Source organism: Sceloporus occidentalis, unplaced genomic scaffold, assembly GCF_023333645.1.
Source record: "Sceloporus occidentalis isolate IW3139 unplaced genomic scaffold, rSceOcc1.0.p SCAF_4, whole genome shotgun sequence".
Taxonomy (NCBI): domain Eukaryota; kingdom Metazoa; phylum Chordata; class Lepidosauria; order Squamata; family Phrynosomatidae; genus Sceloporus; species Sceloporus occidentalis.
Genome location: NW_028316984.1, coordinates 85,819,760 through 85,833,623, shown reverse-complemented (window position 1 = coordinate 85,833,623; position 13,864 = coordinate 85,819,760). Strand labels below are relative to the sequence as shown.

At 39.7% G+C, this 13,864-nt stretch overlaps 1 protein-coding gene across 1 annotated transcript in view; it reads right to left on the bottom strand.

Annotated features, from left to right (window-relative positions):
* The window catches only part of CD6 (CD6 molecule), a 35,450-nt gene extending 24,008 nt beyond the window's left edge, over positions 1-11,442 (bottom strand). Inside the window, exons 1-2 of the mRNA XM_089523412.1 lie at positions 11,391-11,442; positions 7,852-7,920 (exon numbers count right to left, since the gene is read on the bottom strand). Coding sequence (XP_089379538.1) covers positions 7,852-7,920; positions 11,391-11,442 — 121 coding nt within the window. The remainder of the gene's footprint in view (positions 1-7,851; positions 7,921-11,390) is intronic.
* Positions 11,443-13,864: the final 2,422 nt, after the last annotated feature.

Below are 13,864 nucleotides of genomic sequence, written 5' to 3'. Positions count from 1 at the left end.
GCCAGTATAGCAGATATATGCCATTGATGGTCTCTGGGATAAGTGGGAATGTTTGGAAAAGGTATTTCTTTGGAATGACAGCTTCCAGAATCTCCCTGTTAGCAGCATGTGCAGCAATGTGATTCTGCAGCAAAGAATGCAAATGCTATTTCAGCCTGCATGAATGGAAATATAGTGCCTAAGACAAGGGATGTAATAGTCCCACTATATTCTGTACTGGTCAGGACTGCATTCAGTTCTGGACATCCAATTTAAAAAGGATGTAGACAAACTAGAGCAGGTTCAGAAAAATGCAACAATGATAAGAGGTATGGAGAACAAAACGTATGAGGAAAGGTTGAAGCAGCTGGGCATCTTCAGCTTGGTGGAGAAAAGTTCAGAGGTAACATGATTGCACTCTTTAAATATCTCAAAGGCTGTCATAGAAGTTTGTTCTATGTACAGGTTTGCTCACTGCTGCCCCAGAGGTAGGATCAGGTCTAATAGTTTTAAGTTACAGGATAGTAGATTTCAATTGAACATTGAACAACTCCAACAATCCCTATCCTCCACTGCCTTGCTCAGATCTGCAAGCATTTGCCCATGACCTTCCTCATCGAGTCTATCCATCTGGTTTGTGGTCTTCCTCTCTTTTATCTACTACCCTCTACCTTTCCTAGCATTATTTTTTTTTCTAGTGATCTGTGCCTTCTCATTATGTGGCCAAAGTACAATAGTCTCAACATGATCATCTAAGCTTTCAAGAAGAGCTCAGGTCTGACCTGTTCAAGAACCCATTTGTTTGTCTTCTTGGCTGTCCATGGTATCCTAAGCACTCTTCTCCTAATCAACATTTCAAATGAGTTAATTTTGTTTCTGTCTGCTTCCTTCACTGTCCAGCTCTCACATCTGTACATGATAATTGGGAATACAATGGCCTGGATTCTGACTTTAGTGCTCTGTTATATTTGTAATTAAATTTTTATTTTAAAAATTTAATTAATTTTTTATTTTTATTTTCTAATTGAACATTAGAAGGAACTAATTGACAGGAAGAGTGGTTGGGCAATGGAACCAACTGCCTAGAGACGTGGTGGGGCCTTCTTCTCTGGATGTCTTCAAAAAGAGGCTGGACAGCTAGCTGCTGGGTGTGCTTTAGCTGAAGATTCTGCACTGAGCAGGGGGTGGACTTGATATCCCTTGAGGCCCCTTCTAACTATGATTCTATGATTTGGGTGTCTGAATAACTGCAGAAGTACAATAGGGTATTTCTTATGTCTACATGTCAAAATTCTATACAACATAATAGATTCCCCTGATTTTACATTCTGCGGGTCTCCAGCAACTTTATTTTATTTTGGAAATTCAGATTTTGCACATATAGACACAAATGAAGCTGATTTATTGTGTTAGTTCATGCATACATGCTCATCTTTTGTTCACTGTAGTGGTTTAAGTATTGGACTACGACTCTTGAAACCAGGGTTCAAATCTGTGCTATGGCAATGGAAATGCACTGGGTGACTGGGGGAGTAAATGAGTTCTTCAAAGACAATTCCATAAATGATCTTTGTTGTTGTTGCATACCTTCAACAAATTTCTGACTCATGGTGACCCTATCATGGAGTTTTATTAGCAAGATTTGTTCAGAGGGGGCGTTGCCTTTGTCTTCCTCTGAGGCTGAAAGAATATGACATATTCAAGATCACCCGGTGGGTTTCTATGACTGAGTGGGGATTTGAATCCTGGTTTACATAGTCATAGTGCATTGCTCAAACCACTAAACTATGCTGGCTCTCTGTATCCCAAAACTAGTGCTTTTCAATCGAGTCATCTTCACCCTATTCAGCTGCCAATCATTTAGGCTCATTCTTAAAATACAACAGAATAACATGTGCAATAGGGGTGGTAGTAGAATGAACTGTACTACCTAATGTTGCAGTGGAGGTCCCCATGTTGACTGCTCCTCTACATTTTTTTTGGGAGGGGGGATAGCAACAAGCTAAATCCTTGAAATAGCAAACCTGCATAGCGAATCACATTCTGGATCAGAAGTGTTCCTCTTAATTTGCTATTTGCAGGAAATTTCTAAACATGAAAAAGTTGTCAAAAAAAATTATTACCTCCATCTTCTACAGGATAAATCAATGCAAGCCATTCTGCCATGTGGAGCAAAATGAAGTAGCAACATTCTTAAATCAAAATAGGCTGCTCTGTTTCATAATGTAACAATCCTGGAAGGATTCAGATATAGTAATTATCTGGAATTTCACAGCTCTGGAAATGTTGACTGGACTTCCCAACCACTTACTTTCTATCTAAAGATCATAACAAAGAAAAAAAAATCAGTTCTTCATTTAGCATCACACCCTGGAGTGATAAAAGATGTCAGATTGCCTTAGCCTCAGCTTCTCTGACCCCTGCATTTTGTAAATTAATTTATTTTGTTTGATGTCTGATCATTAGGAGGTAATTGAAGGAGACTTCATTTGTATGTTTGATAACTCAAATGCAGTCTAAGATGCTAGAGTGAAAAACATGCTATCACCTATTTTGATCCTGACATCTATTCTCATACTGTAGCATGTGGCAAAGGACAATATGCCTTGAGGCTTTGAAAAGAGGTTGTTGTTGTTGTTGTTGTTTATTTGTCTGGCAAGAAGCTATGGGCATAAGCACACTTTCCTTCTCTCAAATGCAGCAAACTATTTTTAAAAGTCTGAACAAAGACTCCTACCTTTGCACCACAGAAAATGAGGAGTGGTACTCAGTTCCACTTTCTGAGAGATCTTTTATGGAGTGAAAAATCCTACTATGCCAGTTATCAATCCACTACAAGGAAAGAATTTGTGTGGGTTTAACATCTGTGAGAGAACTATTATTATCCTCAATGCTATGTCATACACAGAGATTCACAATACTTCTAGGACTAACACAAACATACTAGTCATGCTGAACAAAGATTAGGAACATACAGTTGGCCCTCTGTATCCACAGATTCTTTATCCATAGATTCAACTATCAACAACAACAACAACAACAATAATAATAATAATAATAATAATTTGTTTTATTTATATACCGCTATTCCAAGGATCATAGTGGTGAACAGCAAGTAAGCTAATTAGCAAGTAAGCTAATTTGGCTTGAAAATATTTTAAATATATATAGATTCTAAAAAGCAAACCTCGATTTTGGCATATTATACGAGGGACACCATTGTACTATACCATTGTAGTTAATGGGACTTGAGCATCCACAGATTTTGTTATTCATAGGGGATCCTGGAATCCATCCTCTGTAGATACCAAGGGCCCACTGTATCTCAATGCAGATGTTTTTATACTATAGCTTCCATTAGCCTTTATCAGAATAAAGGTGGGGGATGATGGAAGTTAGAGTTGAAGAACATAGGCTTCTATAATCAGTTCCAATATGGATCGTGTCAAGAGCCAGCCCTGGTATAGGTTGCTGTAGAAATCCTCAGATTCAGACAAAGGGGTAAAGGAAGTGGTCACTAAATAAAAGAAAAGCAACAACAACCCCAAATCTGCTCCGCTCTCTATCAGTGGGAGGGGTGCAACAGAGATTACCACCCACACAACATCCTGCCTGTTTGATGAAAATGTCACTGAGGTGAGTGTACACAGAGCTCAGGGTAACCTCAAAACCAGCAGTGAGGTAAACACCACTTACTGGGAAGAATTCCCATGGGGGAGGTGTTAGACCTTCCCTCACAAGTAACTGTCCATGCTTCTAGAACCCCGGTCCCATAGTACTGCCAGAAATGAAGATGGGACTACATTTGGGAAATGTAGGGATCTATTCCCTAGGATAAAGAGTAAAACAGATCTGCCACAAGTAGATGAGGTGTAGCCCATTGCAAGCTGACCCTATGCCATTGTTATCACATATGGATTTTAATAAAATTTTGGAATGAGTGGACTTCACTCTAACCCCAAACTGACCTCCTAGAGGAGCCGCCATTTCCCCCAAAGCGAGGAGGACACGTAGTCAGCTTGCCAAGGAGAAGGCAGGAGCCCTAGGAATAATACACTTGGAAATTCCCCACAGGAAGTTTGGGAGTTGCTAGACAAGAATAGCCACTGCTTCCAAAAGTAAAAAAATACTTTGGCCTCACACCTGATGAGCTAGTGATCAGCTTAATGACTCACCCAGTGATCTGGTTGCCCACCTGGTTGTGTCCAGACCTAGTCGCATTGTCCTAACACACCCTCTCCTTGGCTTAACAAAAGCCCAGGTAAACAAATCCTTTGTCTCGGCTTCAGCTAAGCCATTAAGCTCATTACTAGAGTCTAGATCAGAGGTAGGCAACCTGTGGCCCACGGGCCGGATGCTGCCCGGCAAGGCTTTGGGACCGGCCCCAGCCTGGTCCTGCCGCCGATTGCCGCCGGAGCCTTTGGCCTCTTGCGTGAGGGTGTGGGGCCTTTGGCCTATCAGGAGGAGGCGGGCAAGGGGGGGCAAGCAGTGGGCAAGGGGGGCAATTGTCTATAGAAGCCTCAGAAACATGCATTTATATTAACATTTTTTTAAAAATCAGCAAATTTTTTCGCGTGTCCTCCATTTTTTTTAAAATCCTCCCACATTTCGATGGCCGTGCTTCTTCCTTCATCCAAACCTGCATTGGACTTCCCAGAGAAGACTTCTAAGGTAATGTATCTCCTGTAGTGCTGCCTCTCTCAACCTATCTCCCAAATTCATCCCTTTGCTTTCCGCAAGCATTGAATGTGTGTGTGTGGGGGGGGAGGGGGGACCTTTTGCTGTATGTGTGTTTCTACTCCAATAAACTGTAGACATTTAATTGGACATAGTCTGTATCTACGTAATCTCTCAAGGGATCCTTTGGCCACCCTTTGGTATACACTCTGAGACATGGTCTCGCGAAGGCTTTGTTAGGATCAGCCCTCCAAGCAATTTGAACTAATTAAAAATTCCCCTAATTAGATCCTTCCTAACACCATGCACATGGACCTGGTGCCCTAGATGCAAGAACATCCAGGCTCACAAATCAATAATGTGCCATTGTGTTTTTGGATGCTGTTAACTCTGAATAATACACGGTTCATCCAATCTTAGAATCAAGTGGGGTGATGTACTCATCAAAATTGGTGTGTTCCCTTTTCTGTATGGTACAGAATAAGCCTATCAGATCCAAGTGTTTCTGCAGTTTTTGGCAGATTAAACCTCCATGTCAGGCTTAGCGCTAACTAATGGCACATATTGCTCTTCATTAAGGTAAGGGCAGCAACAGCTAGGTGGCACAGAGCTGGCATATTACCTTAACCAACAAGTATTGTTGGCATTTTCCTGTATTGTGTGGTGTATGTTAATAAGCCTGTGCTTTTTATGAACCTGATATCATGAAGATACCATACAGAAACTGTATTCCTAGCAGCTGTTCTGGACATTGTATTCTTTAGAAGTATAAATCAATTTGCTTTCCATCCCCTCTTTACTTACATAAAACACTTGGAAATACTCCAGAAATCTTTCTTTTGATATTGTTAGAGATAATAACTTCCTACAGTGTTTAACTGCTATTCTGACCCAATCACTCAAACTGCTAGGCAGGATTTAGAATAAAAGGGTGGTTTGAAAGAACTCCTTTGTTTTCTGTTTGGGTGGACCTAGGGAAGTGAGGATGAAGGCAGATGTAACAGTTTAGAGGTACTGAGGGCAGCTTGACAACTGTCTTAAATGCAAGCATATTTTTTTATTATTGTCCTGGATCTGAAAAACTACATTTGAATGTTTTCAGAATGAGCTAAATTAAATTTGATTATCAAGAATATGTTAGTTAATGAATGTGGAACATCCCTAGGGCATACATACTACATTCCTAGAAAGATTTGGCAATTGTTATTAAAGTGTGGTGTTTTTTAAAAAAAACACACACACACAAATAAGAAAATATAAATATAGAGTTTAGAGGAAGGAAGGAAGGAAGGAAGGAAGGAAGGAAGGAAGGAAGGAAGGAAGGAAGGAAGGAAGGAGCAGTATTTGATCTCCTAATATATAAGTGTATAAGGTCAGTGAGACCCAGTGACACTGGAGACCAGCATTCGAACCTACACATGGCCATGGAAACCCACTGAGTCACACTCTCTAAGCTTCAAAGGAAGGCAAAGCTAAACCTCTCTGAACAAATCTCACCAAGAAAACCCTGTTATAGGGTTGTCTTAAGGTCACCATAAGTCTGAAATGACTTGAAGGCATACATCAAGAATGAAGATCTGTGATGACCACTGTTGTATATTAAACCTGTTTTTGCCCTGAACATCACTGGAGTTTATAGTTTTCATTTTCTGGGACAGCCACTTGATACCACGAGGAAGACAGAATACAAACCAAGGGACTTACCATACCTGGCAATAAAGGCTTTGTCGCTACACCAGTCACAGCTGGAATTTTCTTCCATGTCAGCAAGGTGATGAATCTGCTTGGGACCCAGTCCAAAATTTAAAGAAGCTATCCAAGGTGTTGAACCCATCCACACCCCGCATTTGGGTTCAGTATCTTGTATAGTTGCTTTAATGTCTGAACTAAAAGCCAGAACTGATGTATTGCCCCACTGACATGGGAGCCACTAGTAACCACTGGTTTCACACAAATCTGTTTTGTGCTTCTTGTTCTTAGAACATCCATAGGACATTTGCATTCAAGAATCATGCACTGCTGTGCATACCACATCATTCTGACTTAACCGTTAAATAATATCTTACAACTGCTTGATTCCAAGAGCAGCTTTCAATGTGATGGTTCTGTGTAGAGCCAGCTGTGTTTTGTTGCCACCACATATTGACATTTGGCACTGCTTCTCTTTCATGTCTGGCAACTTTCATGTCAAGCAGCTGCCCACACAGTCTTAGCAACTTCAATGTGAAAGGTCTCCAAGTGGAAGTGTTACCGACTGGTTGCAGAGAACCATCACATCCTAAGCCACATCTGAAGCTGCTCATGACACATCTGTGCTTCTATACTTTGTTAAAGAGACTCAGTGCTGAAACCTTGGCAAGAGGAGAATATAGCTGAAGGATTGGAGGCCAATTCCGCTGCTGCTTTCATGTAGAGCCTGGAAAAGTTGCTGTTTTGTAAGTTTACAACCAGCGCAACCATGCTGGTTAGGGAATTCTGGGAGTTGTAATCCAAAAAGGTAACTTCCACAGACCTTCCTCCTTTGCCTACCACTACTCAGTTTGCTGGCTTCCCAAGTGGCAATGAGGCTATAGGAGATTAATGGAGGGACAATGATTGGACAGAATGGATTTGAAGTCCATCATAGAGGACTCTGGGGTGTACTCTATGTTCATAGAAAACCTTCACTTGGTTTGGTGCAGTGCACAACTCTCAAGAGTGCTGTTTTTGGCCAAGCATGTAGAGCTAGTATCTGCCCTGGGAGACTCCTCTTCAGGTGTGTAATACTCAAGGTTTGCTTTAAATGGATGCAGCCTATCTCCTCACCCCCCCACCCCCCACTGTGTATCAAAAAAGGAAAGGAAAGGCAGTGGAACAGAAGTCAAGAGGTCAGAGGTAGACTTGACCTTCTTCCTTAGCATTCACTTGTCCCAATATAAAATGGCTAGTGCTAGATGGATGAATATGTCACTTTTGATTTCTCCACATTCAGATTTTTTAAACTCTCAAATTCTTTGTATTTCAAATATGAAGACATTTGTAAATCTCAGAGCATTCTTACAAAAAAGTGAATTGAAATGAAATTCCACACCTGTTCCTAATATCTGCTATTTCACCTCATCCTTATGCAAAATGTACCAGGAATATAAAAAAGACTTATCTGAAATGGAGTCTTCCATTTGTACTCTGTACTCTCTTTTCCCTCTGTACTCTTACCTGGTTCTGCAGTTATGCTGTCTTTGCTGTTGTTTCTGAAGGCAGGAGGCCCAGTTGGCTTTGCGTACACTGAAATAAAAACCGACAACATGAAGAGTGAATAACCACTGATGTCTGACCCCAAGACCCCAGCAGGAAAAGGGCATATCACCAGAGGGTGAAAAAAATTGAGCCATGGAATTGCCTTAAGCAATCTGGAGTGGCTCCACTGTATATAATTAAGGGTTAGTTAGCATTCAAGAACAGGTTTATTGGTAATCTGGGGGTGATGAACCTTTGTGAGATCAAATTTATAGCCAGGATATTTCTGAGGCTCTTTTCTAGCTGGGGATTTATCTACTCAATATGGAACGCCTCAATATGAATAAATATCAAATGTTCAGCCCCTCCTTCCTTGCATCCAACAAGCCTACAAAAGTCGATGGGATAAAATATAATGCCACAGAGGAGCAGTTATTTATGGAAGCCTCACACAAACTGTTTATTCCAAATATAAATCTAAAGAAAAAGATCACAGGAGAGACCCTGGAGATACATTCCTTCTTAAGTATTGCTAAAACACTGTATTGTTAGTGAAGTCTTACTTTTTAATAGATTTTTCTTTTCATTCCACATGGCAATTTTTAAACCCACTTTTCATGTTTATTCATGCAACCATCTAAATGAAATATCAGTATGCTCTGTAGAAATGAAACTGCTAATATTAAATGCAAATTTATTCCAAATAATTATCTTAATTAATTGATTTTGATTAAATTTCATGAATTTCTCAGTTATAGAATTGCTTGATATTCATTCCAAGCTAGAAAATGCTACTATTGCATTTTGTTCGTTGCTTAAAACAAAACAACAACAACAACATTTTTGAGGTGGGAGAAATGTTCTCATATTACTCAAACCATGGATAAATATAACCCAAACATTAAACAAATTGGTATGATGAATTCCAGGCTCAAAGAGTTTTAGCAGTACAAATTATGAAAATGTCAGGTATGCATCACAGATAAATGTAAACATAATTTTGAAATGAGTGTTCAAAAGCATGCAAAGCCACCACAAAATATCACTACTCATTTAATCTTGGAGAAATCTTGTATCCATAATTGTAACCAACAATTTGAGGCTTCAGTATTATAAATGGAATGAAGTATTTTTAATGGCAACATTTGGGTCTCCAGTAATTTCCAATTAAATAGTATGAATGTTTGCCATGCAGAGCTAAGACTGAACAGCAGAACTGAAATCCTAACACCTGGCATCTAGTTTATAATGGTCATGAATATATAAGCATAAGCATACCAGGGTGCTGTCACATGGAAGAAAAGAAACATTCCCAACCCACTCACCCCCATTCCAGCACTAACTTGTTTAGATGATGCACGGGGCCAAAATAGGCAGAATACAGGCCCAATCGGCATTCTAGGGCAGTTCTCGTGAATAAAAATAGTCTCCTTTTTCTCTGGATCAGGACAGAACCTCAGGTGAATCCCCTGGACCTGTGGACTGTACACTAGTGTGGAGACAGGGAGAGGACCTCTTCTGCTGACCTCTTCCTACCTGAAAATTTCAACTCACTACAAAACCTTTCCCCCATCATGATGGATACAGCCTACACTTTGATATAGAGTTGCCTGGATGCATATGGCAGGAGAATGATAGAAAATATTCTGCGGTTGGATAGCAAATGAAAAGATGAAGAAAGCTGTGCAATAAACTGATGTCATTTGACTGGAAAGGGAAGCTTTTCTTATGCTTCTCAAGGGTTACTTAGGACTTCTTTGTCTTGCAGGAAAGCAGATGTGAGGATGCCCAGGCTAGCAAATTCATGATATTGGCTTCTAAAAGGCCAGTAAGTGGCATGGAAGAACCTATTTTCAGTTTTTGTAACTTTTTTTTGACTAAATAGTATTTTCAAATTGAAAAATACCTCAGATGCCTTGACAGACAAACAATAAATAAAGGCAATAAATAAATACCCAGTGGCAACATTGTGCATTATACTTTTCTATATATGATTAGCATATGAATCTGTGGCTGCCTCTGTTGAGTTGCATAGCAGTAGGGTAGATAGATTCAACATGGATGGGGGGAGCTTCTGATCTTTAATAGCAGCATGAAAATGGAATTTTAGTAGTGCCTGATAAACTGCACCTGCCGAAATTAACTATTCTACTCAGCTATTAAAGGTGCAAAAGCCCTGACCTCTGTTCCAGCTGACCACCCTATACACGAAATTGGGCAAAGTCAGGTGTTTAATTCCTTTTTTAGCTAATATGAACTAGCTATGTCTCAGCATCTGATACAAAGGGTTGTGTCTACTCAGACCAGCTTCCTATTAAGTGTGCATATGATTACCACCTAAAGTTTAAGCTTGTTCTGCACAAACACATATTATAAGCACATGGAATGAGAGAAGCATGAGCTAAGAGAAGCAAGAAATAGTAAAATAAAAAATAAAAAATGAAATGGAACTCATAAACATAGGAATGTTAGGGGTGAGCTAGCTAAAATGGACCGGAATGGGTCACTTTGACTCAAATAACTATACAGTGTTCTACTCAGGAAATGAAAAGTTATGAAAAAATGGGGTGGCTTTCATACTAAGGAGAGATGTGGCAAGAACAGTCAATGCATACAATGCAAAGTCAGACCAAATCATGTCACGTAGGCCCGTTCCGGACGGGCATAAAGTACACGCTCTGTGCGTACTAGGGTTGGGAAGGGGCATCACTTCCTGATGCCCCTAACCCTAGTATGCGCGGAGTGCATACAAAATGGTGGCGCCCTTCCACACAGGTGCTGCCATCTTGACGTAGCGGATGCATAGCGTCCGCACATCGTGTCCCTAAAGTGATGCCGCGAGTGCGTGACTAGCGCCTCGCAGCGCCACTTCCAGGACGCAAAAAGAAGTGCGATTTTCGGGCTTCTTTTTGCCACGTCCGGGAACCATGCAGTTTGGCCGCTGCGGTTCCCGGACGCAGCAACCGGCAGCACCGGCAGACCGCCACTTTCAGGCGGTCTGTAACGCGCCTAAGACTCCACAGAAAACCTACAGATATCACTATAATCCAAGAATATGTGCCAACCACACAGGCAGGGAAAGAGGAAATTAAGAGATTCTGTGAAGGAGACCAGGAAGAAAATGACAACACACCATTACAGGACTTCAAACTAATCATAGGAGACTGGAATATGAAAGTAGGAAGCAAAGCAGAATTAAAAACAGTAGGAAGATTCAGATTAATTAAAAGAAACAAAGCAGGTGGATGTCTTGACAGAATTTTGTGACGCCAGCAACCCATTCATTGTAAATACCTTCTTCATACAACCAGAGAGGAGACTATACATATCGCCAGATGGTCAATAGAAAAAAATCAGACTATATCTTTGGAAGCAGAAGATAGAGAAGCTCTATTCTTGCGGCCAAAACTAGACCAGGCACTGACTGTGTAACACATAATAAACTACTCATATGAAAATTTATAGTGAAGCAGAGGAAGAAATCAAAACCAGCCATTATTTCAAAATATTATTTGAACAGTATCTCAACTTAACTGACAATGCAAGCAACAGATTTGCACTATTAAGCATAAACAACTGAGAATCAGAACTATGATCAGAAGCCAGGGACATAATAAAAGAAGACTACAGAAAGACATTATCAATGGCCAGAAAGAAAGAGAAGAAACAATGGATGACAAACAAAACGCTTCAAGGAGTAAAGGAAAGAAGAGAAGAGGGAAGAAGTGGAGATAGGAATAACACACGAACCATGAATGTGAATGTACAATGATGAGTGCAAAGGGATAAAGGAAACTACTATAGTGATCAATGCAGAGAAACAGAAAACAACAACAAAAAGGAAGAACAGAGACCTATTTTTCAAGATCTGGGAATTCAAAGAAAAGTTCAAACAAGGGCCAGGATGCCCTATGACAATAAAAAGAAAATACTACAAGATCAGGGAAAAAAATATAAAGACTTTGAATGCATTACACAAAAAGGTTATATAAATGAAATTAAAAAAATGAACAACACATGGAACGACAAACCATATGGACCATATAAAGATGAACTCAAAATTGTAAAAAGTGAGGTGGAAGCCACATTAAGAAGAATTTGGAAAATTAAGTCACCAGTTGATCTTGCAATTGAACTGATACAATTCGCACAGAATCAATTCTAGTCTTAACTAATATATTTCAACAAATATGGAAAACAAAACAGTAGCTAACAAACTAGAAACAATCAATATAAATCACCATCTACAAAAAAGGAGACACAAAAGACTGTAGCAGTTAAAGGACCATAGGATTAATTTCCCAGGCAAGCAAAATTATGCTGAAAATTCTGCAATATAGATTCCAACCATACATGGAGAGAGAATTCCCAGAGTTTCCAGCAGGATTCGGGAAAGGAAGAGCCACTAGGGATCACTTTGCAAACACAAGGTGCCTAATGGAGAGCACTGAGGAATTCCAGGGAAAAAAAACAAGCATGTGCTTTCTAGACTACAACAAAGCATTTGACAGCATAGATCACGAAAAACTATGGATGGCTCTTAAGGATATTGGAGTGCCACTGTAGTCTATGCTGTCAAATGCTTTGCTGAGACTCCTGATGAGAAATCTGTACTTCGGACAAGAGGCTGCTGTCAGAAAAGAATTCAGAGAAATTGACAATTGAATGGAACAGAATTTGGTTCCCAGTTGAAAAAAGGGTCAGGCAAGGCTGCATTCTATCACCCTATTTGTCCAACTTGTAGGTAGAAAATATCATACAAAGAGCAGAATGTAGAAAATATTCTATATTTTCTGTATAGAATTCTGCATAGAAAATATAGCGAAATGGAGGAGTAAAGATAGGAGGAAGGAATATCGACAATCTAAGAAAACATCACAGACATAAAACAATTATTAAGGAAGGTAAAAAAAGGAAGTGAAAATTCAGGCATAATGCTGATCATAAAGAAAACAAAAATAATGACCCCAGAAGAACTACAGTCAGCCCTCCTTATCCATGGATTCCTTATCCACGGATTCAAGTATCCATGACTTGAAAATACTTTTAAAAAAATACATATTCCCATAAGCAAACCTTGATTTTGCCCTTTTATATAAGGGACACCATCTTACTATGCCACTATATTTAATGAGAATTGAGCATCCACCGATTTTGATATCTACGAGGATAAAAAGGGCCCACTGTACATACATTCAACCTAGACAATGAGGAAATAGAAATAAAGAGTTCCTGTACTATGGATCAAACCATTAAGGATACTGAAGTCAAGAAATGAGATGAAGACTAGGAATGGTAAGGGCAGCCATGAAAGAACTAGACAAGATCATAAAGAGTGAAGATACACAATTACCACCCTGGCCCAATTCAGGAAGGATTTAAAGACCTTCCTGTTCCAACAGGCATTCCCCGAATAAAATCCTGTGGGCCTCCCTCCTCTTCCGTGGCCAAGAGGATGGGCTATGGGGCTTTTGTTGGTTTTTTTCTGTATGATTACTGTTTTGTATTTTAACTCTTGTCTTGATGTGTTTTGATTGTATTTTAACCCATGTTGTAAGCCGCCCTGATTTTTAGAAGGGCGGGATATAAATAAAATTATTATTATTATTATTATTATTATTATTATTATTATTATTAAGTACTAAAGCTGGAATTGTACAAGCCATTGTATTCCCCATCACCAAGTATGGGATGTGAGAGCTGGATAGTAAAGAAAGTGGATAAGAAGAAAATTCATTTCAGATATGGTGCTGGAGAAGAGTGCAGAGGATCTCGTGGACAGTCAAAAAGGCAAACAAATAGGTCCTTCAGCATATCAGGCCTGAAAACTCACTGGAAGCTAAGATGAAGAAACTGAGGCTGTTGTACTTTGGACACATAATGAGAAGGCATAACTCATTACAAAAGACGATGACGCTAAAAAAGATAGAGGGTAGTAGAAAGCAAAGAAGACTCAATCAGGGAGGTTATAGGTAAGAATTAACAGGACCTA